At 44.7% G+C, this 27,303-nt stretch overlaps 1 protein-coding gene across 3 annotated transcripts in view; it reads left to right on the forward strand.

Annotated features, from left to right (window-relative positions):
* The window catches only part of CNIH3 (cornichon family AMPA receptor auxiliary protein 3), a 270,479-nt gene that overhangs the window by 182,425 nt on the left and 60,751 nt on the right, over nucleotides 1-27,303 (forward strand). For all 3 annotated transcript variants that reach the window (XM_057544239.1, XM_007167222.2, XM_007167223.2), the window contains 2 exons: nucleotides 13,382-13,450; nucleotides 18,604-18,651. In XM_057544239.1, the coding sequence (XP_057400222.1) occupies nucleotides 13,382-13,450; nucleotides 18,604-18,651 (117 nt within the window). The remainder of the gene's footprint in view (nucleotides 1-13,381; nucleotides 13,451-18,603; nucleotides 18,652-27,303) is intronic.

The raw sequence follows: 27,303 nt of genomic DNA on the forward strand, positions 1-27,303 counted from the left end.
AGCAACTCACCATCAACAACTTTAAAAAATTTAAGTTCTGGCCCAGAGCTTGGAGTTCTGCCTCCCTTTATACACATTCCACCTTCAATTTGATTAAAGAGTTCACACTTACCTTTGGAAAAATCAGTGTCTTGCTGAATAGGCTGCTGCTCCCAGAGGCTGTTGCTTTTTCAGAGTTAACACAAGAGAGTAAATAGAAGTTGGTGTTAAAGAAAAAAATTGTTCTGGCACTTGTTAAGGTGGTAAGGAAGACTTTATTCAGGGCTATTGCAATAGGGGAGAGAGATTGGGCTTAATTCTGAATACAAGGACAACAGGGATTTGTAGTCAAGGAGCAGGGTGAAGGGGTTGGTGATGGAAAATCACTAAGAGGTGATATCAAGGGTGGGGGGACTTTTACTACACTGACTTAATAGGATTCTTGCTGAAGACAGCCCAGGGTGATCAGATATCAAGAGTGGGGATTCTCTCCAAACCAACTTAGCAGGATTCTTGCTAAAACTAGATCCTGCAAGGGTGGACACGGAGCCCAGGGCTGAAACCTAGTTGAGAAGAGGGCTCAGAAGAGGCTGGTCAAGGAGAGAGCCTTGGTCACTGGTAGAGCCCAGTGCCTGTCTGCCTTTCTTTTTGTAGTATCTCCAGTTCTTACCACAGTGCCTGGCAAATGGTAGATCCTAGTAAGTATTTTTTAAGAATGACTAATGATGGCTCTTCCTGGGAGATTCTTTGGGGTGTGGGAGCCTCACTGATGCATGTTCACACTCACCCTTGGGTGTGCTCTCCCCCCAGAGCTTGGGCCCGCTGGCTGTGGAGTGCGCCAGGCCTGGGGGCTGGAGGAGACATTTGCTTGCCCCAAGGAGCAGAGGACCCTGGAACCAGAAGGAGGAGCAATTCCAAGAGCCATGTGGGAGGCTGATGGCCAAGACCCCAAAGGGTGTCTGGAGGGTCCCCGAACCCTTCAAGCCAGAAGTTCCTCCTGAAATCTCACGTCTGAGAACCAAGGATGGCAGAGCAAACACAAACTTGGTAGGAGGAAGGGGGAACTGGGGCTGGCACTAGTTACTTAGAACATTCTGGGGTTTGCAACTTGCTTCATGTGGTGAGCTGTGGCGCTGCAGGTGCTGGCTGAGTTGGGGGCTGGGAGGAGCAGACGACTGATTGAGTGGGACCTGGAAGACCCCAGAACACTGCCTGCTGCTGCCCTCCTCCTGTTATCAAGTCCAAGCTCGTCCAGGCTCGTCCTGCTCACCACAAGACAGGTCAATAAATCGAGAGGCGAATTGTTGGGACAAGGAATAGTGACTTTATTTGGAAAGCCAGCAGACTGAGAAGATGGTGGACTAGTGTCCCAAAGAAACATCTTATCCAAGTTAGAATTCAGGCTTCTTTTTTTTTTTTTTTAATTAATTAATTAATTAATTAATTAATTTATTTATTTTTGGCTGTGTTGTGTCTTCGTTTCTGTGCGAGGGCTTTCTCTAGTTGCGGCAAGCGGGGCCCACTCTTCATCGCAGTGTGCGGGCCTCTCACTATCGTGGCCTCTCTTGTTGCAGAGCACAGGCTCCAGACGCGCAGGCTCAGTAGTTGGGGCTCGTGGGCCTAGTTGCTCCGCGGCATGTGGAATCTTCCCAGACCAAGGCTCGAACCTGTGTCCCCTGCATTAGCAGGCAGATTCTCAACCACTGCGCCACCAGGGAAGCCCCAGGCTTCTTATATACTAAAAGTTGTTGGTTGTTGCAGACTTCTTGGTGTCAGAATCCTTTGTTCTTGCGGCTGTCCCTATAGGTGTCTATAGGTCGTGATGGTCCTGTAAACCTCCACCAAGACAAATGTTATTCTCTGTTCTGCAACTTTTTATCTCTGCGTGAGTGGAAAAGTGTTATACCTTTAAAGTTCAGAGCCTTGAGAATGGGCTATCCTGTCTATTTCAGGCTATAGGCAATATTCTTGTAGAAAAAGCAATAGAATACAAAGGTTAAAGTAAAAGAAACAGATCCAATATGGAGTTAGATTTGTTCTTCCCTATTACACTCCTACCCCTGCCTCACTGCATGTGTTCTTCAGAGGGGCTGCCTTGCCCACCACAAGTCAGCAGAAGGTGGGGGGCCTTCTCATCCCCTCCTCCCCTCTGGATCTCACCCTGACCGGGATGGCTGCTGGCTGGAGCTGGGGACTGCCCTGCTGAGTGTCGGCAGGAGAAAGTCGGCTGGGCCTGCCTGGTCTCCTGCTCTCTTGCCTCCCATCCCAGATGTGCCTGGCTCTGGGGGGGGTGGGGTGGTCTTTGTTTTCTGTTAGCTAGACGGGGACCAGGGAAGCAATGTCCGAACCACCTGTGTCTGCAAATTCTGGCACAGGCAATGGCAAATAGGCCGTGTCCTGTGTTCGCCAATTTGTACTCATCATTCAGGTCTAGGGGCTGGTCTGGGGGCAGCTGATCCCAGCCTCCCTCCCAGCATCCCAGTGCTCAGTCTCCCACCCGTGACAGGACGGGCCCTAGCGCTTTCTCACCCACGCGTGTCCTCAGAGCGGCTCTGCCCTTGGCTCCTACCTACATCCTCCTTCCCTGAAGTGCCTGGGTTCTCCTGGATTCAGACTGTGTGATGCTAATGATTGTGCTCAAAATCCTGGAGGGGGGGCTCCAACATCTGTACGGTGGTAATAACTACAGCGATAAAAGTAGCAATTAATATTTATGGTCGCTATGCACTGGGCATTGCGCCCAGTGCTTTATGGACATTATTTCATTGGATCCTCACAGCCACAGGAGGAGGTAGGAACCCTTACTGTCTCCTCTTTATGTTTGAGGACACTGAGGCTGGAGAGGTTAAACAGTTTGCCTGCAGTCACTCAGATAGATGAGGTGGAGTTTGGATTTGAACTGAGAGTTTCTGACTCACAGGCACATGCTAACCATTCTGCCATGTGGAGCCTTTTATATAATGGCAGTTCATTCCTCATCCAACACCATCTTTATTTCTCCTGCTCTGCCACTGTGGTCTCTGGCACCTCATTTCACGTGGCAACCAGTTGAGGTAGGGAGAGTTATTATTCCCGTTTTGTGGATGAGGAAACCACACCCTGGAAAAGTGACAAGACAAGCCCAAGGTTACACAGCTAGTCCCTGCAGGGTAAAGACCCCACCGAGCCCTCCTCCGGGTGCAGGGCTCTTCCCTCTAAAAAGGCAGCACCTGTCGTGATGCAGGGAGGCATGGGGCCAATGGTGGCTCGCTCTGTGATGGTGAGAGGAAGGGGACATGGGGCCTACATGCGTGGTACCCATGAGTGTGGAGTCCATGCTGCTTTCTTCTTGGGGGTTCAGGTGTGGCTTAGCAAACAGCTGCCTGTAGCAGTTTAGAATCAGTGAACAGAACCTTTAGGACTCTTCATCTGCTCCAGTGTCAGACATAAAAGCGACACTGAACCTAAGCCACATGTGTTACAGCCAATAAAGCTGTTCCCGTGCCCCGTCTCTCTCCCATCCGATGGAGCTCCTGACTCTCAAAAACGGCCCCAAGGCTTGGGCAGTGGTTTGAAGGAATTGGTCTTGTTGGGACAAGACATGGAGAGGAAGTAAAAAACTGACTTCTTTCTAAATTAGAAGTTTATTCTTAGTGTGGCTTTAGGGAGCTTACAGGAAGGCTTGTGGTGAGTATAAAAGCCTGCTTCCCCGGGGAGGTATTTATTTTGGGCCGGAAATGCTCCTGTCTGTTTCTTTCACACTAACTAACATTCACTGGTGGCACCAAAAGCCATTTTTTTCCTGATAACATCTTAGGTCACAGCAGCAACGATTTCAGCTATTTTGCAAGTGGACTCTTATTTGTTTCCCAGGGTTGCCTTAACTAATTACCACAAACTAGGTGACTTAATTGGAATTTATTCTCTTATAGTTCTGGAAGCTGGAAGTGTGAAGCCAAGGCAGGGCCCTGCTCCCTCTGACAGCTCTAGGGAAGATCCTTCCCTGTGTCTTCCAGCTTCTGGTGGCTCCTGAAAACCCTCAGTGCTCCTTGGTTTGTAGCTGCATCACTCCCCATTTCTGTGTGTCCTTTTCTGTGTCTTATAAGGACGCTGGATTTTGGGCCTCTAGTCTAGTATGATCTCATTTTAACCGATTAAATCTGCAGAGACCCTATTTCCAAATAAGGCCACATTCTGAGGTTTTAGGTGACTTTTGGGGTGGACACTATTCAACTTATAACATGGAGAAATCAAGAGAGAAGTTCTGCCCAGGTGGCCCTACTGCAGATAGGAGTCTGAATGCACACCTGGGTGACAGAGCTGCCGCTGTTGATAGATGGACCGGTAGGCGGAAATTCTGGGGGGCTCAGGCCCCACGTGTCCTCTCGTTAGAAGACTTTGGACAGCTTTTCCCAGTGTCCGATTGCTGTCTGGGGTGGGTTAGCCCCAAATCATTCTCTGGCTTCCTGGATCTGACTAGCCAGGATTCCTGGTCTTTTCTCATACTGCCTCTGACCACTGACTTTTCTTTTGGGTGAATTAGCGGCCTTGCAGAAAGGACCCAAAGATCGTCATCCCACCACCTACTCCTCAGTATGCATACCTGACATGCTTTCACACACACTGACCTGTCTCATCAACGTCCCCCTCGGTCACACCCCTTTGTTGGATTGTGAGACCACAAGCAGCAAACGCACTCAGTTCTGCGAGGAACGTAGAGGCTGTATCACCAACGGAGCGGTTGGGCTGAGTGGGGTCTCAGCTCACAGGTCTGCTTTGCGGAGCCGGTTAGATGAGTCCCACACAGGTGGGATTCTTGGCCAGCCCTGCTCTTGGCCTCATCCCCTCCCAGTGTTTCTTTCTGTCACTGGGCTTCAGCTGCCGTGGCCTTTCTGCACCTCATCCCTGCCGACCTTGTTTCCCACTAGGGCCTCTGCAGCGTAACTTCCTTCTGGAAATTTCCATGTCTGGCTCCTGGTCATTCAGCCTCTCACCTGAAATGGCACCTCCTCCAAGAGGCCTTCCTTGACCACCCTCCAATTCTAGGTCTTCATATCACCCTGTTGTATTATACTTTCTTCAGGCAGCCTATCATTTTAAGATATTTTTCTTGTGTATGTATTGATTCTGTCCCCTGCCCCTGTCTGTGAGCACAGGGGCCTTATCTTCTGGCTCACCGCCGTATTCCAGAGCCAAGAGCAGTGCCAGGGACATGGTGGGTGCCTAGGAAAGAGTCTTTTGGGCATCTTTAATAACTCAACACTTTCTTTTAACGATTTCAAGTCACAGAGAGACAGCGCACTGTGCTACACAGAGCATCAGCTGACCAGGATTCAGAAACCCGGTTCCTGGTGTGGGCTGTTACTTGCCCACTGTGCCATGGCCAGTACTTCATTCAAACACTCTGCCTGGGGCTTGGTGTCCCGCACTGTACACTAGGGGGACATCCCTGTCCAGGGAGTCCTTGTGCAGATGGAATGTTTCAGTGAGATAATGTGATACAAATCCAAGATTGTGAGGCTTCAACCAGTGTAGAGCTTTCAGAAACCAGAGGACACTGTGGAACGAACACGGGGGAGAGAATGTTCCAGACAAAAGAGGCTTCTCCGAATGCTATACTCTGTGATGGGGCAGCCCTGGGGACTTATTAGCTAATGGAGGTTGAATTTTCTCTCATTCTTACTCTTCCAGGAAGGTTTTTTCATAGTAGAGCACAGTTATTTTTAGCAGAATAAGGGTTTCAGACAAGCAAGGTAACTTTTAATCTCCTAATTATAAACACTGTGGGTCTAAAGAAAGAAGGCTTCTTGAGATGCTTTGTAGAGGATTTCTGTAATTCCCTGCCTCCTGAGGTGGGTCCAGGCTGCTCGCTACCTTGGGATGAGGCCCGATGGGATGGAGGCTCTCTAGAGTTAGGGCTGACCCACACCCGGCTGACATTGCACAGGAGGGGCTCTAAGCCCTGGTGAGGCCCCTCACAGGGCCTTCATTTAACCAGTGAATTTTTATTGAAGTGTAGTTGGTTTACAATGTTGTGTTAGTTTCTGGTATACAGCAAGGTGATTCAGTTTTATATATATACTTTTTTAGATTCTCTTCCATTATAGATTATTACAAGATATTGAATATAGTTCCCTGTGCTAAACAGTAGGACCTTGTTGTTTATCTATCTTATATATAGTAGTGCGTATCTGTTAATCCCAAGCTCCTAACTTATCCCGCCCCCCTTTCCCCTTTAGTAACCATAAATTTGTTTCTATGCCTGTGAGTCTATTTCAGTTTTGTAAAAAAGTCCATTTGTATTATTCTTTTAGATTCCACATATAAGTGATGTCATATGATATTTGTCTTTCTCTGTCTGACTTACTTCACTTCGTATGATAATCTCTAGTTCCATCTATGTTGCTGCAAATGACATTATTTCATTCTTTTTTATGGCTGAGTAATATTCCATGGTATGTATGTGTGTATATATATATATATATATATGTACCACATCTTCTTCATCTATGCATCTGTCAGTGGACATTTAGGTTGCTTCCATGTCTTGGCTACTGTAAATAGTGGTGCCATGAACACTGGGGCCCATGCATCTTTTCAAATTGGAGTTTTCATCTTTTCCAGATATATGCGTATGAGTGGGATTACTGGATTGTATAGTAGCTCTATTTTTATTTTTTTAAGGAACGTCCATACTGTTTTCCATAGTGGCTGCACCAGTTTACATTCCCACCAGCAGTGTAGGAGGGTCATCTTTTCTTCACACCCTCTCCAGCATTTATTATCTGTAGACTTTCTAATGATGGCCATTCTGACTGGTGTGAGGTAATACCTCATTGTAGTTTTGATTTGCATTTCTCTAGTATTAGTGATGTTGAGCATCTTTTCATGTGCCTATTTGCCGTCTGTATGTCTTCTTTGGAGGAATGTCTATTTAGGTCTCCTGCCCAGTTTTTTATTTTTATTTTTTGATATTGAGCTATATCAGCTCTTTGTATAATTTGGAAATTAATCCCTTGTCAGTCGCATCATTTGCAAATACTTTCTCCCATTCTGTAGGTTGTCTTTTTGTTTTGTTTATGGTTTCCTTTGCTGTGCAAAAGCTTATAAGTTTGATTTGATTAGGTCTCTCTCTCTTTTTGTTTTTTTGTTTTTTTGCTTCTATTTCTTTTGCCTTAGGAGACTGACCTAAGAAAACGTTGCTATGGTTTACATCAGAGAATGTTTTGCCTATGTTCTCTTCTAGGAATTTTATGGTGTCATGTCTTTTATTTAAGTCTTTAAGCCATTTTGAGTTTATTTTTGTGTGTGGTGTGAGACAGTGTTCTAACGTCATTGATTTACATGCAGCTGTCCAGCTTCCCCAGCACCACTTGCTGAAGAGACTGTCTTTTCTCCATTGTATATCCTTGCCTCCTTTGTCGAAGATTAATTGACTGTAGGTGTGAGGATTTATTTCTGGGCTCTCTATTCTGTTTCATTGATACATATGTCTGTTTTTGTGCCAATACCATGCTGTTTTGATGACTGTAGCTTTGTAGTATTGTCTGAAGTTGGGAGGGTTATGCCTCCTGCTTCGTTCTTTTTCCTCAGGATTGCTTTGGCAATTCTGGGTCTTTTGTGCTTCCATATAAATTTTAGGATTATTTGTTCTAGTTCTGTGAAAAATGTCATGGGTACTTTGATAGGGATCACATAAAATCTGTAGATTGCTTTGGGTAGTATGGCCATTTTAACAATATTAATTCTTCCAAAGGCCAGTGAATTGTTGATTCATGATCCTGGGGCCGGGGGTGCTGGGGAGCAGCTGGAGGGTTTGGGTCAGGACTTTTGGGGATGAGTTAGCCCAAGATTAGTGGTGGCAGGGTCAGGGCTCAAGGTTCACAGAAACAGCTTCACATCAAGTGTGTTTTTCTGCTTGGAGCTCCCTTCCTTTTTGGACTTCTCTGTGGACTCCCCGGCCCCTGGCTCTGCCTCTCTTGGAGCCTCCAGCTCTGTACACAACCGGGTCCTGGCATATGACCTTCTCTCCCTCTTGGGCATCATCTCCTGCACAGCCCAGCCCCAGGCAAGGTCATAGACAACCTGATTAGCTAGAACCTCTGTTATGCAGCTTGTGGAAGAACTGTTTCTCTCGCTTTGTTTCCACTGTTCAGCTGCTGCCTTTTCTAGCCTTTTCTGTGCTCACTCAAGCCTCCATCTCAAACGTTTAGCAAGAAAAGCAAGAGGGGAGATACCCTATGAGGGAAAATGAAACAAGCAGTGAGGGTGGCTCTGAATGTAAATTTGACCTATAAATTTGACAACTTTGATGAAATCAGCCAGTTCCTTAAGGTCACAGATGCTCCAAGCTCATGTAATAAGAAATAAATAAACAGATAGTCCTAAATCTATTAAAGAAATTGAATTTGTAGTTTAAACCATAAAGAAAACCCTAGGTTTTAGAAAAAAAACCTAGGAGAAAATCTCTGTGGCCTTATGAGTTCTTAGATCCAAAAGAGTTCTTAGATCCAACACCAAAAGTATGATCAATATAAGAAAAACTGATAAATTGGATAAACTGATAAATGTTAAAATGAAAAACTTCTGCTCTCTGAGAAACATCCTGTTAAGAATGAAAAGACAAGATACAGAATAGAAGAAAATATTTGCATACGATACAAATGAGCTTATTTACAAAACAGAAATAGACTCACAGACATAGAAAACAAACTTGTGGTTACCAAAGGGGAAAGTGGGGTGGGGGGGATAAATTAGGAGTTTGGGATCAGCAGATACACACTACTATATATAAAATAGATAAACAACAAGGGCCTACTGTATAGCACAATATCTTGTACTATACTGAATATCTTGTAACAAACCATAATGGAAAAGAATATGAAAAATAATATATCTATATACATACAGCTGAATCACTTTGCTATACGCCAGAAACTAACACAATATTGTAAATCAACTATTCTTCAATTAAAAAAATTTTAAAAATTTGCAATTTGCATAACTGACAAAGGACTTGTATCCAGAATGTATAAAGAATTCTCAAAAATCATCAATAAGAAAACAGCTAAATTAAAAAAAATAAAATGGGCAAATGATTTGAACACACACTTCACCAAAGAAGACACACAGATGGCCATTAAGCCCATGAAAAGATGCTCAACATCATTAGTCATTGGAGAAATGCAAATTAAAATTATAGTGAGATACCTCTACACACCCCTTGAAATGGCTAAAATAAAAGAAACCCAAACTGACAATACTAAGTTTTGGTGAGGACGTGGAGTGACTGGAGCTCTCATATGTTGCTGGTGGGCATACAGAATGGTACAGCCACTTTGGAAAAGAGTTTCTCCATCTCTTTTATAAACATACACTTACCACATGAACCAGCGATCCATTTCCTCTTTGCCCAAGAAAATTGAAAACTTACATTTAGATGAAAACTGTTATGCAGATGTTTCTAGCAGCTTTATTCATAACTGTAAAAACCTGGAAGCAACCCACATGTTCTCTAACAGGTGAATGAATAAACTGTGGTTCATCTCTGTAACGGCATACTACTCAGCAACAAAAAGGAACAAACTGATGATACAGGCAGCAACGGGGCTGAATCTTAAATGCATTACCTTAAGTGAACGGAACCAGACTCAGAAGCCAGGATACTGCGTGATTGCACTTAAATGACTCTGGAAAAGACCAAACTATAGGGATGGAGAAGAGGTTCATGGTTGCTGGGTCAGGGTAGGGGGTCAGGGTGAGGTGGTTAGGGATGGGGGAAGGGTTGGCTCCAAAGGAGCAACAGGAGAGAATTCTGGGGGGTGATAGAACCGTTCTGTGTTTTGATTGTGGAAGTGCTGGACATAGTGAGCATGCACTAAATGTTAGATATTATTATAGTCGTCTTGTTTATATAGCACTTATCACATTGTAGCAGAATGATTTGTTTACATGCTTGTCTTCCTTTCTAGACCAGGAACTTGGTGAGGACAGGAGCTGTATCTTGTTGATTTTTGTACCTGCAGGGGCTAGCCCAGTCCGTGCCCGTGTGTAAAAATGCTCACTGAATGTTTGTCAAGTGAATGGAAGGATCATTTAGTGAGTAGTTACCAGGGGTAGGGATGCTGAAAGCCTTTATCCTCATTGTGCACATCGCCATCACCATCATCAGAAAACAGCCACAAAGTACCCGTTATCTCGTGGAGCTCGAAGACGTAAGCTGCCCTCTGGCCTTCCTTTCTTCACACCCTCCTCCAAGTCGGGACCTGAGTTGGGCAGTGGTTGCCCGCTCTCGGATGCACTTAGCAACTCAGAATCCCCATGGCTTCTCTCCTGCTGCTTTAGGCACCGGCAGCCTTTGCTCCCTTCAGCCCAGACCCACGTCCCGGCACTTAGACAGGGACATGGGCCCAGGTCAGGGCTGGAGGCGGGAATTACACAAGTGTGCCTTCAGTCATGGCCACGACGTAGGGCTAGACTCCTTCTGTCCATGAGCTCCCGGCCTTTTTGGGGAGCTTATATATGCTGCACCAACAGTTATGGGGTTCTAATGCTATCCAGAGATTTACTTTCAGTTGACTGGATCAAAATATGAATTGTCTTTATAATTAGGTAAGTAATGAGCTGAAAGATTGCTTATGTCAGCCTCCTGGGAGCTAGGAGTGGTGAGCTTTGGGTTCTGCCCTTGGTCCTGCTCTGTTTGTATTTAGATCACAGTGAATGTGGAAGTTGAGCACATTATGTTCATTAGGATTTGTAGTTGAGAGATAGATCATATCTCAACAGATTGGACCCATAGGGAGGAATTAAAAGGGATAAATGTCAGTTTCTGCTCTTAGGTGCCCAAATCCAATAATGGGCACATTGGAATGAGGTGGGCTTAGTTAAACTGAAGCACATAAAAAAGACCTGGGCTTTTAGGCGATGCAAGCTCAGCATGAAGCCAGGAATGTGAGGTGGCTACCAATAGGCTAATGCTATCAGGTTACAGTAACAGAGGCATAGTTTACAGAACAGAGGAGGGGAGTGACACTTTTACTCTCTGAGCCAGCTGACCTCACCTTGAGTTTGGTGTTCAGTTCTGACAGTCATGTTTTAGTAAAGACATTTACAACTTGTAATGTCAGTGAGGGGCAATCAGAATGATGAGGTAACTTAGTGCCAGTTAATCTAAGTAAAGGTTGGAGAGATTTCGCCTGAAGTTTGCTGGGTTCACCGTAGCTGGCAATACTTAAAGGGGTTTCTTGTGGAAGAGTGAGTCAACGATTCTCTGTGCCTCTAAAGCAGTGCTGTACAATAGAACTTTCTGTGATAATGGGAATGTTTTATATCTGTGCTGTTTAATAGCTACTAGACAGATGTGATTTTGAGCAATTAAAGTGTGGTAACTGAATTTTACATTTAATTTTAACTAATTAAAATTAAAATTAAAACAGCCAAATGTGGCTACCGTATTGGACACTGTCACTCTAGAGGAGAAGTAAAAGAATAGAATAGGGGTTGGCAAATTTTTTTTTTGTAAAGGGTGAGATAGTAACTATTTTGGGCTTTGCTGGCCATATGGTGTCTGTGCAGCTACTCAGCTCTGCCATCATAGTGTGAGAATATAGACCATGTATAAAAGGATCATTGTGTCTATGTTCTAATGAAACTTTATTGATAGAAACTGAAATTTGAATATGATATAGTTTTTACATGCCACAAAATAGTATTCTTCTTTTGATTTTTTTCTACTATTTTAAAGGTGTAAAAACCATTGTTAACTCACAGGTTGTACAGAAATGGGTGGCAGCCTAGATTTGGCCTGCAGGCTGTAGTTTGCTGACCCTGGCTTAGCATGTGGGTGGAAACCTTAGGGAGTTATATGTAAGTTCAGTAAAGGAAGATAATGATTAATTAGAGGTAGCCAGGGACTGAAGGAACATCTTCAATAAGTGGTGAGTTTCTTGTTACTAAAGGTTCAGGTATAGGCTGGATAATGAACTATCTGGCGAGGGATGATATAGAAATGTGTCTATTTAATACGACTTGTACTAGAATTTCCCCCTAATTCTGTAGGAGTATTGAAATCAGAATGACATGTGATTGCTCTAAAAGCATACTTGTGTTTTCGAGGGAAGCGTGCTGTTTTCCCTCACTTGGTACTTACTTTCACCTCCATGCTGCAGGAACAGGGACTGTTGAGGGTGGGGTGGCAGCTTCACTGCTTCAGCAATTCTGCCAAGTGTTCAGGAACCCCTGGGATGTGCCTTCCTGGGGTAGTCGGTTTGTCCCTTTGTGTGCAGCCCAGGAGAGGACCTAAGACATCCACACCCTAAGAGAGGACACTCTACTGTCTGAATACCACCTTGTTCTGTCACTGAGTCTCCCTGGGGACACCTGGGGGACAAGGTGGCCGGGGTTAGGAAGCTTCACCTCTAGTTCGTTCTTTCTGTGCCTGGATCACGCCTCGTTCTGTGGCTAGAGAAGGTCACTTCCAACATTCTCCCCTCCAGACAAAGGGGGAAACCGTTGCTCTCTGGGGACCTCTGAGTCTCTGTCCAGAATGACCTTGAGAACCCAAGTCCAATGGAGCAAGGTGTGACGCCTTGACTGTCCAGGAGCTGATCGTCCGGGCTGTGGACGGCTAGAGATTGGGTTGTTTCTATTCCTGTCAACTCTGCTGTCTTGATTTTTCTCTTCTCCCATTTGCCTGACTTCTATCCATTTAACTTCTAATCAGCATCTCTGTAGAATAAACAAAAATAAAAAATAAACAGCTTTTTCCTGAAGGAGAAAATGGAAAGTGCTGGTTTGAAGTTTTAAATTTTTGTATGCCTTTATCCAAACCCCAAACTACTCTCATCGAAACTGAGTTTTCTCTACATTTTTGCGAAGCGCAGGAAACTTAAAAAACTTTATTTTGGGGACTTAAAAAATTGAGATATATTTGACATACAGCATTGAGTACATTTAAGGTGTACAACATAGAGATTTGCTACATTTATGTTGCAATATGGTTGCCACTGTACCGTCAGCTAACACCTCTATCCCATCACATAGTTATCATTTCTTCAAGTACTGGGAACAATTAAGATCTAGTCTCTTAGCAAGTTTAATGTTTATAATACGATTTTGTTGTCTATAATCACTGTACTGTGTTAGGTCTCCAGGACTTATTTATCTGCTAGTTTTAAGTATCTACCCTTAAACAACATCCCTCCCGTTCCCTCTTTTGGGGATTTTTAAGCATACACAGACGTAGACAGGAGAGTACAATCAACCCCAGGTGCCCATTACCAGCTTTGACAGTGATTGACTCCTGGCCAGTCTTGTGTCATTGATACACTTCACCCGCCTCCTGAGTTATTTTGGACCAAATCAGAGGAAGCTTTTGATGTGGTGTATTGACACTAACATCTTGATTCTGTGTTTTCTGTTTCAGATAATTGCCTTTGATGAGTTAAGGACGGATTTTAAGAACCCCATCGACCAGTGCAACCCTGTTCATGCGGTAAGTGGTGGGTGCTGGTGGCCGGAAGGGTGGTGTCACCCCAGGCCACCCAGGGCCTGTGAAGGAGGGCAAGGTCTCGATGAGTAGGATGAGGGAAGTGCAGGCTTGGCCCTGGCTGCACCTCCACGCCTGGCTCAGGGCGGTCGTTCCTCTATTTATCATGCAAAGTCAAGTATAGCAGTCCCAATACCCGGGTGGGAAAGGTCTGTGTGCTGTGGCTGGGCAGTCCTCAAGGCCCCATGTTAGTGGGTTTGGGCTACGCATCCTTGAACAAGGAGAGAGGCTCAGGCTGGCCACCATGTTGGCAGGGGTGGGCACATCACCATGGTCATCCCCGCTCTACACTTCGCCAGGTTTCTCAGAGGGAGGCTTGCAGGGGGGGTTGATGTATGCAGCTCCTCGCCCCATTATCCGTCACCCAGGAAGCATCCGTCTCAGGAGGCTCTGCAGGCCTGAGGTCAGCTTGCCTCCGCCTGGGGAACGTGATGCCGTCTGGTTGTCTGGTCCGGCTTCCGCATGTCAGAGACCTCCTGCCCCAGCACCTGCTGCCCCCAGACCTCTGCTGCTCCATCCGGCTTGTCAGGCCGCGCCTGCTGCCCTCCCACGTGCCCTGGAGTGGATGTAGAAAGAGGCCTCGATGCGGGGAGAGGAGGAGGACCTCATGCCTGTTGAGTGGGGGCGGGTGTCGGCTGTCCGCCCCTCTGCTCAGCACAGCCCACCTCCCAGAGCCAGGCACCAGCCCGCCTGTGGACAGAGCCTTTTCCGGACACTTTCCAGACCAGGACCACTGGGCCCGAAGGATGGAGCTCACAGTTCATGAGAGTCTGTCTCTCAGCCTAAGCTCGCTGGGCCTGCACGGAGTTGAACTTCCTTCCAGGCCCTGGTTTCCAGTGCTAAGGCACGCTTGTGTTTGAATAGTTCTGTTGATAGTTTGATAGTTTCAGTCAAAAGTTTTAGAGAGAACACCAGGATTTTCTACTGTGAATATATATATATATATATATATATATATGAAAAATATATATTAGTATGAATATTAACCTGGAAGGCTTATGACATCATTCTTTAGTGACAGGGACAAAGAGGTCTTTTCTCCTTAGCTGCAGGCCCCCTGAAGAAGGCTGTGCTCTTAGGGAGGTACCAAAAGACCAGGGGAGCAGGCTTTGGTGTCACCCTCTGTAAAGTACAGGGTTATTACTGGAGTTGTTGTTTTGAGTTTTTACTACATGCTGGGAACTATATATATGTAACCTATAATCCTCACAGCTTTGCTAGACAGGCATTGTTTACCCAGTTTATAGACTCTTATCCAAGGCCTCAAAGCTGTGAGCGGTGAAGTCAGGATTGGAGCCCAAGTCTGCCTGTGTTCTTACCACCTACTCTACGTTGTCCCTTTAAGAGCCTGATTTTATAATCCCTTTGGCATCAAATGCTTTGATTCTATGAAAGAGAGCCTAACCCTTTCCAAGTCAACTGTGTGAAGTGGAATTTTGTGACAAGTTGGAAGAATCCCTAAGATCCACCTGAAAACTTACTATATCTTATGAAACTTGTCATTATTAAAATCCATTTTGTTTCCATCTGCCAGCCTCACCACCACCAGTGATAACTTGACTCCTCCAGGCCTGAAAGCGTTGCCCCTTGGGTCTCATCTCTTTCTGGATGCTTTTGTGTTTGGCCCCAGCATCACACACTTAGGTCGTCAACATCGACCAGGTGCACAGAGCTGCCCTAGTCCGAGAGGGTGCTTCTGTTTGGAATGCCAGGGAGTCAAGAGCCTGCTTTCCTTCCCCCTGGTGGCTTGGGCTCAAATTAGAAAGCGGCTCACTTAGAACACCCAGAGTTTCTTGTGTGATCTCAGGGTAAATACTAGTGAAGAAATAGTGTCCTGCCCCTCAATTCCATCATGCGAATTCAACACTGGGGTGCAGGAGGTTGGCAAAACCATGAGACAGGTTTGTGGAGCCCGTTTCCATCTCACCTTGGCAGGTTCCTTAGTTCAGGCAGAACAAAGAAAATTAGGACCAGTGTATGTCCCACTGGGAGCTTCTGTGCAAGGTCAGTGCAAGGACAGAACCTGCACACAGTAGGCACTCAAATAGCTATTTGTTGATGAAAGAATGAATGACTGAAGGGTGAGGTTGCATAGCAGAGAAGCTGGATCTCAACTCTTTATTTCTATTATTAAAGCCACACTTCTTCACAGATGTAGGAAACAGACTTATGGTTACCAGGGGAAAGTGGGGGATGATTTGGGAGATTGGGATTGACATAAACACACCAATATACATAAAATAGATAACTAATAAGGACCTACTGTATAGTATAGGGAACTCTACTCAGTACTCTGTAATGACCTATATGGGAGAAGAATCTTACAAAGAGTGGATATCTGTATATGTATAACTGATTCACTTCACTGTACACCCGAAACTAACACAACTTTGTAAATCAACTATACTCCAATAAAAATAAAAAAAAATAAAGCCACACTTTTAATCAGTTAATGAATTAATTAAGGAGTCTGGGCCCCGAAGGCCAGACATCTCATGGACAGACTCAAGCCCTTAAGTAAAGGACTCTTGTCTGAGATTAAAAAGAAAATCCATAAAAACCCTAAATGGAAGTGTATTAGACACATTTCCCCCAGTTTTTATGATGTTACTCCCTGGCAGGAACTTAAACGCTTTGGAAGCCTCATTTAACTCATCTTTAAGCTCTTTGGGCCCCTGTAGATCCTCTGAAGCAGCATCTCAGGCTCAGGTGGCTTGACAAAGCTGCTTCGCTGCTCGGTAACTCCAGCCCTGGATGGACTTGTGTTACAAACAATTGCTGATTGGTGTGATGCATTTCTAAATGAATGTGCATGAGGCCCACTGGTTCTTTGGATTTAAGCTCCAAATATTGTTGGACCCTCTGGGTGGACCCCTCTTCCATGTGGTAGGAAGAGGAGGAATGTTTGTTTTTACTCCTAGTTTCTCATGTTAACCCTTTCCCCTTCCTTTTGCCAGCTGGGCATTTAATATCACTGTAAAGTAATGAGAAATGTCCTTTAGAGGATCTGACTTGCTGGGGAAGGAGCTAGTGTGTGTCCTGAACCTCCCTCTTACATGCCTGTTATCTCACACCTTTTCCCACTATTCTCCATTTAGGCAGCCTCGATGCCCAGCTGTGTTTGTGCTTGTGTGTGCACGCGTGCACACACACGTGTGTTGAGGAGGATGTGGTCAGTCTGCCTAGCCATGTGGATGCTAATTTGTCCTGATGTGGGCTCTTTCCTCTGGGCTTAAAGGGTGCACAGGAATCACTATATTTATGATTTAATTAGGGAAATTGAAGTATCCCAGCCACCTGTCTTCTCCTGATCCACGAGGAATCTCATTATCATCACATCTACCGCAACCAAATTGCCTCAGTAATGAAGCACTGGGAAATGCCGCAGCTGTGTTCAGAGTGGCTGTAGAAATTGCAGAAGTCACTGAGGGAAAGGGGAGGCAGCACTTAGTGTGTTAGGCGACCATTGTCACCTGTCCAGCCCCGGAGCATCTTCCTTTGGCAGCGAGCCAGACTCTGGAGATGGACTTGGGCATCTTGAAAAGTCTTAGCCCCGGGGCACTGCTGGTGTCTAATTGAGTGGGAAGATTGCTTCCTCTAAATACAGTCACTTTAGAAAAATAAAACCAATGGGCAGAGAACTTCCCCCCCTCACACACTAATCAGGCACACATGCTCTTCGTGGCTTCAATGGGAAGCCCTCCCGGGGACCCGACCGCAGGCTTTGGATTCATGAGCATGTGGTGCCCGTTCTGCAGTTTGACTGTCTTATAGGGACACAGAGGCTGTAGGAAAAACTACAGAAACCTGTGCTGGGCTGAGAGGGAAGCTGAGCCCATGCTGTTTGCTGGGAAAGTTCAGTTCAGAGCAAATAACTATGACAAGGTAGATGGAGAAAAGCTCAAAGCTCTTTTTTTCTTTCAACTTTGAGATATAACTGACATATAGCAGTGTATTTAGTTTAAGGTGTATAGCATAATGACTTGACTTACATATATTGCAAAATAATTGGTTAACATTCATCATTTCATACAAATACAACAGAAAAAAGAAAAAAGTGATGAAAATTTTGGAATTTATTCACTTAGCAGCTTTCAAATATGCCACACAGCAGTGTTAGCTATAGTCATCACGTTGTACGTTACATCCCCAGGAATTACATCTTATGACTGGAAGATTGTACCTTTTGATCGCCTTTATCCAATTCCCTCTCCAGCTCTGATAACCACAAATATGAGTTGGTTTTGTTGTTCATGTTTTGTTTTGTTTTGTTTTTAGATTCCACATGTAAGTGAGATCATACAGTATTTGTCTTTCTCTGTCTGACTTATTTCACTTAACACAGTGCCCTCGAGGTCCATCCATGTTGTTGCAAAAGGCAAGATTTACTTCTTTCTTATGGCTGAATAATATTCCATTATATATGTGTATACCACAACTGCTTTATCCATTCATTTGTCAATGGACACAGGTTGTTTCCATGCCTTGGCTATTGTAAAAAATGCTGTTATGAACATGGGGGTGTAGATATCTCTTCAACATAGTGATTGTGTTTCCTTTGGATATATCCGGAAGTGGAATGATGGATCATGTGGTACTTCTATTTTTAACTTTTTGAGGAACCTCCATACTGTTTTCCACAGTGGCCGTATCAATTCCCATCCCCACCAACCATGCACCAGGGTTCCCTTTCTTCCCACAGCCTCATCAGCACTTGTTATCTCTTTTCTTTTTGAGGCTAGTCATTCTAACAGGTGTGAGGTGATATCTCATTGTGGTTTTAATTTGCATTTCCCTGGTGATTAGTGATATTGAGCACCTATTCATGTACCTGGGGGCCATCTGTATGTCTTCTTTGGAAGAATCTCTATTTTCCTCTGCCCATTTTTAATTGGATCATTTGGTTTTTTGCTGTTGAGTTGTATGAGCAGAAACTCTTGTTAGGGAAAACCACTTGAGTGGGAGCATGAAGGTCATGACTGGGAGGGATCTGTGGTGGGTTCTGCCTCCTCTACTAGGGGCTGAATGTGGGGCTTCTCATGTTCTTTCAGCAGAAAATCTAACCTCCCCTCTCTTTTCTTTCTCATGCATCCTGATAGAGGGAACGGCTGAGGAACATCGAGCGCATCTGCTTCCTTCTACGAAAGGTCAGTGCAAGCACCCGGTGACGGAATTTGGATGGTCACATGGTCACGGTGGTCACACAGTGACAGGGGCTGGTGAGGCTCAGTGCCTGCTTCGGTCCTGTCTCCCCACAAAGGCAAATGGTGGCGGGGGAGGAGGAGGTGGGAGCACGTGATCACTTCTTTGGAAACCTCCAGAGACAAGAGGAGCTAATTAAAAGGGATGGCCATCAATCAGTGTCAGGACAGCACTGGATATTTGCAAGTGCCCTCTGGTTGCATTTAGAGGTTCTTTATCTTTGCATGATGATGGATGGCATTTACAGCTGATGTTGCCTCACAGCCTTTGTTCCTGTCTGATACGGGACTCAGAAACGCTCTCACCTTGGCTCAGCCAAGTTTTTAACTGGTTGTTGGGTTTCCTTTGAGGTTTCAACCTGCCACTCAGCTTTGCAGTTTGATTGACAGCATCATCAGGAGTGTCGGAGGGGTGGGAAGGGAGATGTTATTAAAGGGGGAGCCAAGCATTCAGAGAGTTGCTCTCAATGGATGGGCAGTAGGTCACAGCTGCCCTCAATGCATTCAGGAAGCACACGTGTGCACGCATATCCACGTGTGCATGTGCAGCTCAAGTTTAGTATTTAGCAGGACTCTGTGACGTAGCTGGGGTACCCCTGTGGCAGAGAGACCAGGCTGCCACTCTCCGGTAAGGAAAGCGAGTACTTTTTTGCAGCAAAGTGTGGAGAACAGCAACTTGCATGTAAAACTAACAGTGTCCATTGTCTTGAGCCAAAGGACATCCCTGATCTCTGTTCAGAGCAGATGCGCTACAGGCCATAGGAAAGCCATCTGTCAACCCAAAAGAAGTTTTTGAGCCTTATGTGAATAGGAGAGAAACCAAATGCCATGCCAAAAATTGATGGAAGGGAAACAATTTTGCAAGCTTTTGAAATCTTTTCTATATTTCAATTAATGATACCTTTCCTTGGGAGAGAGAGCTTAATCAAGACGTCAATTATCTTTCTAGCTAATTACTTGTCCTTTAATGTTTTCCAAGAGACTCAGTATGTCATAGTTCCACATCTGTGTCACAGTGGGGAAGTAAGCTCAGATAATGAAAATACTAGTGATCCAAGGAATAAAAAATGATTAAGAAAATAGCGTATGACATTTGGTATTAAGGGTACTTCATGAATTTGTAAATTATTTTCCCAGATAATGTCTCGGACACCAATAACCTGCTCCAGCTGTCACTTCCATAGAGTCTAGTTTGTTCTTTAAGACTGACACCCAAGTGTCTTTCACACTGCAAATTGCCCTTTTTTCCCCATTTTGAATGTACCATCCTGAATTCTCTGGCAGAGCAATAACCTGCATCCATCACATTTGAGCCTTGCTCATTTTTCTGTGTTGCTTGACCACTGACTCTAGCCAGACAGTAGGCAATGGCCTCTGGCTGCCTCTGCCGAGGTCCTACCTTACGGTCCTGTGCTACATGGTGAATCCTGTTACTTAACCTATTTTGTGTAAAGGAGTTTGTATCTGCTAATCCCATGCTCCTCATTTGTCCTTCCCCTCCTCCCTCTCCCCTTTGGAAACCATACATCTGTTTTCTATGTCTGCGAGTCTGTTTCTTCTGTTTTGTATATAGATTCATTTGTCTTATTTTTTAGATTCCACATAGAAGTGATATCATTTAGTATTTTTTCTCTGTCTGACTTACTCAACTAAGCATAATATTCTCTAGGTCCATCCATGTTGCTGCAAATGGCAATATTTCATTCCTCTTTTATGGCTGAGTCATATTCCATTGTATATATACATACCACATCTTCTTTATCCATTCATCTGTTGATGGACATTTAGGTTGCTTTCGTGTCTTGGCTACTGTAAATAGTGCTGCAACTAACATTGGGGTGCATGTATCTTGTGGAATTATAGTTTTGTCCGGGTATATGCCCAGGAGTGGGATTGCTGGATCATATGGTAGCTCTATTTTTAGTTTTTTAAGGAACCTCCATACTGTTCTTCATAGTGGCTGCACCAATTTACATTCCCACCAACAGTGCAAGAGGGTTCCCTTTTCTCCACACCCTCTCCAGCATTTATTATTTGTAGACTTTTTGATGATGGCCATTCTGACAGGTGTGAGGTAATACCTCATTGTAGTTTTGATTTGCATTTCTCCAGTAATTAGTGATGTTGAGCATCTTTTCACATGCCTATTGGCCATTTGTATGTCTTCTTTGGAGAAATGTCTATTTAGGTCTTCTGCCCATTTTTTGATTGGGTTTTTTTTTTTTGATATTAAGTTGTATGAGCTGTTTGTATATTTTGGAGATTAACTCCTTGTTGGTTGCATCATTTGCACATATTTCCTCCCATTCCATAGGTTGTCTTTTTGTTTTGTTGATGGTTTCCTTTGCTGTGCAAAAGCTTTTAAGTTTGATTAGGTCCCATAATAGTCTTTTCATTTCTTCATTTCAACAGTGTCCATGACATAGCACAAAACTTATATTTTACCACATGTACTCCTTACATCAGATTTGTATTTTAAAATCAAATTTAACTCTTTATTGTATTGATTACGACACAGAAGTTCTCTAGCCTACAGTTTCCATCCCATTCCTTTCCTCTGTGTCTATGCCCTCTCCCCTCTTTGTAGTCTGTATTTTAACCTTACAAATAAATTCTCAAGCCAGTTCTGGTTCCTTGCACTGGAAAAGTGGTGGAGGGTGGTGGTGACGTATACAGGCTTCTGCTGCTTCCTGCCTGTGCCCTGATTATCTGTGTAACCCTCAGTGTGACTCTGAAGTGGGGGTGATAAGCACAGCACCCTCCTCGTGGAGTTGTGAGAATTAAATGAGATAATACATGTGCGTCTAGCTCATCAATGCTCGGCACGTACTAAATGTTACTGTTATTATTATATGACACTTAGCTGATACCTAAAGCTTCCTGTAACATCCCTGAGCACACCCGTGGTGCTGAAGGAAGCTGAGGCAATCCTCGGCTGGCGGCAGCCCCCTTAACACCCCCTCCTATTTTCTTGGGTAACTGTCATTTGACGTTTGATCAGAGTCACAGGGCAGGAAGGCCTGGGCCTCCTCTCTCCTGGCTCATTTTGAATGGGCTTCTGAGTTCAGATTCCCAAGCTGTGAGCACGTGCTGGGGGCGGTGGAGAGGGTTGATGGACTTCGTTAGCATCACCACCTTCTGGGAACTGTACCTTCCAAGAAATTTCTTGGAACTCATCTTGTAAACACCCCAGAATGTGAAGCATCTCAGCAGCTGATTGTTGTTAAACCACCTCCTCAGCTTTCTCGGGAGAAGGGAAGGGATTTTCAAAGTGGATCCATTTTTAGCTCTATAATTATCAGAAAATGTGTGCTTTGGGTAATTGTCTGAACTGCAGGATTCTTGTGTCGATTTGTGCTTATGATTCATTTTTTCATGGCGAGAGCCACTTGCCTCTTGTGCTGTGCTCCCCACCGGGCATGCTGTCACTCTGAGGGTCGCTGTCAAGTGCGGGTTTGGGAGCGGGGAGAGCGTGGAGAGCAGACGTTGGTTAGATGGCAGCTCTCGGGCGCGCGAAGGGTCCTTGTGGGGGGGACGCTGACTCGGGGCCTCCTGTTGCATCTCCAAGTTCAGGCAGTGGTTAGAGGAAGTGAACTTAAGTGAGAGCCGGAGATCGGCATGAGAATAAAGAGACACTTTCTTCATAAGCAGCTGTCATCTAACCTTGAGGTTGATCGTCCTGGGGGCTAAGAAATGTTCAGCTCCCTTAGGCGGAGTTAGACAGCCTGATGTCTGAGATGGTTTTGAGTTAGACGGAGCCTGCCTGAGAGGGGCGACTTAGTTGCATAGTTTGCAATGTCCCTTTGGTTTGACAAATCTGTGATTCTCCATTTCACCCCCTGATTTCCCCAAGAGTGTGTCCAGTCTCACTGCAGGGTTTCTGAAATTGGTGGATGTAAAAAGCTCTAGTGTGTGGATAATTCTCACTCTCTTCCTTGAGCAGTTGCAGTGGGACAAGAAAGCAGAGGATGAGTGGGTTGGGGGGGAGGGGGAGGGGGAGGGTGTTGAGTCCCTTGGGGAGGTATAACCAGTTTGGTGGCGGGGGGCCAGGTGCTCCAAGTTTAATTCTGGAGAGAACAAGGCAGTGGTAAGGCCACGAGTGTAATCACTGATGGCCACCAATGCCCCTCCCCGTTTCACGCTTATCAGAACCACACGTCTGTCTTAGGAGAGGCATCACGGTGTGAAGTGAAGCTGAATGGTGTGAACCTGGTTCCACTGCAGAAATTTCCACGATGTGCTTCTGAAAGCAGGGGCTGGGGGAGCTGGGAATGGATATGACACTTCTATAGTGTAAAGTCAGTTTGTTAAGTAGGAAGATTGCATTATTGTTCCCAATTCTTCACCCTCCCCCGTATCCAGGACTGGCTATGTAATTTGCAGGGCCCAGTAGAAAATGAAAATGTGGGGCTCCGTGACAAAAAGTTATTAAGAATCTTACAAAGCTGACAGCAGAGGATTCAGCCAAAGGTGGGACCCTTCTGAGCGTGGGACCCAGGTGCATCTGCACGGGTGACATGTCCCTGAAGCCGGCCCTGCCTGTATCCATGGCCTTTGCATATGATTTTGCAGTTCCTCCTGAGAGAAGCAGAGTACGTTTCCCCTCCCTGCTGATGGAGGGCTTTGCCATGTGACGGGATGTGTCCACTGGAATGTGGGTGGGCTTGTGTGTACTGAGGGCCTTAAGAGTTACTGGGTGTTTCTGCTCCTTTTCTTGCACTTCTGACATCATCAAGGCCAGCCCTCTGGTGCAAGGAGCATGAGAGGCAGGGGATACAGACCTGAGCCCACCTGTAGCTCAGAGCCAAGCGCACTAGATCAGGTGACCCCCAGTCAACCTCTAGATGTGTGGGCAAGTATAAATGATTATTGTTTTAGGGCACTGAATTTTGGAGTGATTTGTTATACAGCATTATTATGGCAATAGCTAACTGATACTATAAGCATCTGCCACATTTATAAGGGGGAAAATCTTTTTTTTTTTTTAAAGAGATTTTATTCTGTGCCAGAGATCAGCTATTTGCTGACTCTACAAATTTATAAAATAGACAGTTTCAAAGTCTGTTCCAATTTCTTTGACCTAAGAGGAAGCCACCAAATACATTTATATACCAGAACCTAGAGAAAGACTCATGTCACTTTGGAGCACACAATTTGTCATGCATTAAGTACTTGGGAGAATGGTGACAACGACAACGGTGCCTTTTCTCTAATTACTGGCACTCCCTGCCACAAGGGATTGGCTTGATTTCCGGTCTTTTTAGCCGTTAACACAGTTCTTCCTGCAGGGCTCTGGAGGGAATGGTCTATTTTCATGGAGAGACATAATACAGGGAAAAGGGACACAAAAACTCAGAGGCAGTTGTGTGGAATGCCTTTGAGAGACCATCCTTGATCAGAAGTTTTCCAGATCAGAATTCTCTGTGGCTTGGGGAATTTCTAAGGTGTGACAATGCTGCTTACTTTTCCTGAGTGACTACTGTATGCCTTTGAAAGGATTAACTCTTTTAATCCTCACAACATTTCTGTGAAGTAGTCATGATTAATAGCCCCACTTAAAAGACGAGGAAATCAAGGTTTAGAGAGGTTAAGTATATATCCCAGAGAGTCATATTTCATAAGCTGGTAGAGCTGGGATTTGAAGGGCAAGTCTGTTTGAAAAGAGTCCACATTTTCAATCACCACATTAAAGGGGAAATTGTTGGTTCGCTTTGAAACATGCTCCTTAAGGACCACTACTACAGCAATATTTCTCAGCTATTTTAAAGGGAAGATACAAATACCAGAGCTACAGAGGGCTTCAGGGACCCTATAATATGCTTGGCTCACCATCATGGGGCCAAGTGGATTCCTTTAAGGCTCTTTTCTAATTCTATTTAATTTCTTGGTGGGATCGTTCACCCCTAGAGGGAATGTTTGAAGAAAAGTAAAAATATCCTGGAATAAAACTTGCAACTAGTTCAGAAACCATGTCTCACGTATAATTTATTTTCAGATGCTTTCTGTGGCAAACTCCTTGTTAGTCAGAGGGAAAGATGGGACATTTTACTCACTGTGTAAATAGTGATGCTGTCACGGGGTTGCTGAACCAGAAGCCAGAGGAAGAGCCCTGTCCTCGCTTCACTCCGCTCCCAAGGCTGCAGCAGGAGAAACAGAGGACTTCACAACAGCTGCCTTACATGTGGGCCCTGGCTTCTCACTCGAATCTGGGGAGCTGGTTGGCCCTATCCTTATTAGTTCTCCATTGCCATGATATTAGCAGCTCAGGACAACTACGATTTATATTTCTTATGAGTCCATGGGTCATCTGGTGGTTCCACAAATCTTGGATGGGCTTATAGGGAGAAAGGGGTGTTCTTCTGGTCTTGGCTGGGGCTCATTCATGTGTCTGGCAGGCAGCAGACTGTAAGCTAATCTAGGATGGCCTCAGCTGGGATGGGCCATCTCATTCTCCAAAGACTAATCTAGACTTGTTCTCATGGTGTCATAGAGAAGCAAGAGAAGACGTGGAAATACACAAGAACTTTTTCAAGCTTTGGTTTGCATCAGATCTATTAGTGTCCTATTATTGGCCGAAGTGAGTCACATGGCCAAGCCCAGGGTCACAGTGGGAGGGACTACAGAGTTACAGGGCAAAGGGTGTGGATACAGGGAGACCATTGATTGGTACCATGAATGCCATCAATCTACCATATATTTGTAGGAAAGGGGTGAGTTATCACCTTACTCCTGTTAGAATGGGGATGAGATAGCAGATGCTAGTGAGGGTGTGGAGAAAAGGGATTCCTTGTGAACTGTTGGTGGGATTGTAAGTTGGTACAGCCCACTATGAAAAACAGTATGGAGGTTCTTCAGAAAGTTAAAAATAGAACTTCCATGTGATTCAGAAATTCCACTTCTGGGTATATATCCAAAGGAAATAAAAACACTATGTTGAAGTGATACCTGCACCCCCATGTTCATAGCAGCATTTTTTTTTTACAATAGCAAAGACATGGAAACAACCTAAGTGTCCATTGACAGACGAATGGCTAAAGCACTTGCGATGTATATATTTCAGACATAAAAAGAAGGAAATCCTTCTTTGTGACAACATGGCATTGTGCTAAGTGAAGTAAGTCAGACAAAGACAAATACTGTATGATCTCACATATGTGTGGAATCTAAAAATAAAATAATAAGAATAACAAAAGAAACTCATAAACAAGAGATCAGATTTTTGGTTGTCAGAGGGGGAGAGGGAATTTGAAGAAGGTGATCAAAAGGTACAGACTTCCAATTTATAAGATAATTAAGCACTAGGGATGTAATGTACAGCATGATGACTATAGTTAACTGGTATATGCTATATTTGTAAGTTAGGAAAGTAAATCCTAAGAGTTCTCATCACAAGGAAAAAACCATTTTTCTTCTTCTTTTGTATCTATATGAAATGATGGATGTTAACTAAACTTATTGTGGTAATCATTTCACAGTATATGTAAGTCAAATCATTATGCTATATGCCTTAAACTTACACAGTGCTGTATGCCAATTATATCTCAATGAAACGGGGAAAAACGCTCAGAGGTTGGAAATTTTGCAGATTTTCTCTAGGATGGTAACATAGACTCTTCGAAGTGTGGGTCTACACCTCTATGGTGGTACTTGCAACACTGCATCATTGTCTCTTTGGATGCCTGCCTCTCCCATTAGTTTGTGAGTTCCACGAAGGAGGAACCCAATGTCTTATTCATCTTTGAATTCCCAGCACATAGTGGGACATAAGGTTAATGTTCACTATATGATTAGGAGATGAAACGCTGGAACTGGAACAGACCTTGGAGGTCATCTAGCCAGATCCCTCCTTTTCAGAGGGGAAATTGAGACCAGAGGGCTAACGGTGAGGTGACACCAGAACCAGTGTGTCCTGCTCTGCTCGTCCAGATCGGCCACCATGCCCTTCTCAGAGACTGGGGTCACTGAAGCTGAACAGAGCTTGACTCAACAGCAAGCTCTCTGGAGGCAGGGACCATCCCTTCCTCGCTCACTAGTGTGTCTGTAGGACCAAGCGCGGTGTCTTTCAATGAGTAACATTTCCCCCATCCCTACCCCCTATCAGTGGCCATTTCACTGTGAGTAGCATTTACTATGCATGAATAATGTCTTTCCTCCCTGGGTACTGATCTCAGAGAGACAGCAGTGAGCGGTCTTGAAGAGACATCTTAGTTTCCTGCCCAGGAATTGAACCTGGGGAGCCTGAGTGAAAACCAGGAATCCCAGCTGATAGTCCACCAGGGGCTACAGGCTAGAAGCAAAGTTCCCTGGCTTTTGCCCCGTTGGAAAGCAAAAATGTTTCAAGGAGGCAAAAAACAGGTACAAAATTTATTATTAGAGACACCGCACAATAAGTGGGAGAGCACACAGAGAAGCTGTGTTTATTTAATACAGAAGCAAGGCAGAAATACACACCTGGAGAGAAGGACTTTGGGCGCCCTCTCTAATGAGGAGGAGCCCTGTAAAGAGGTGGTTTAAATCACTTACGTAGGACAGTCCTTCCGGGTCTTTGTTTACCTTTGGCCAATTATCTCATTTCTTTTCCCACATCTGACCTGTTCT

Source organism: Balaenoptera acutorostrata, chromosome 1 (genome assembly GCF_949987535.1).
Source record: "Balaenoptera acutorostrata chromosome 1, mBalAcu1.1, whole genome shotgun sequence".
NCBI classification, from domain to species: domain Eukaryota; kingdom Metazoa; phylum Chordata; class Mammalia; order Artiodactyla; family Balaenopteridae; genus Balaenoptera; species Balaenoptera acutorostrata.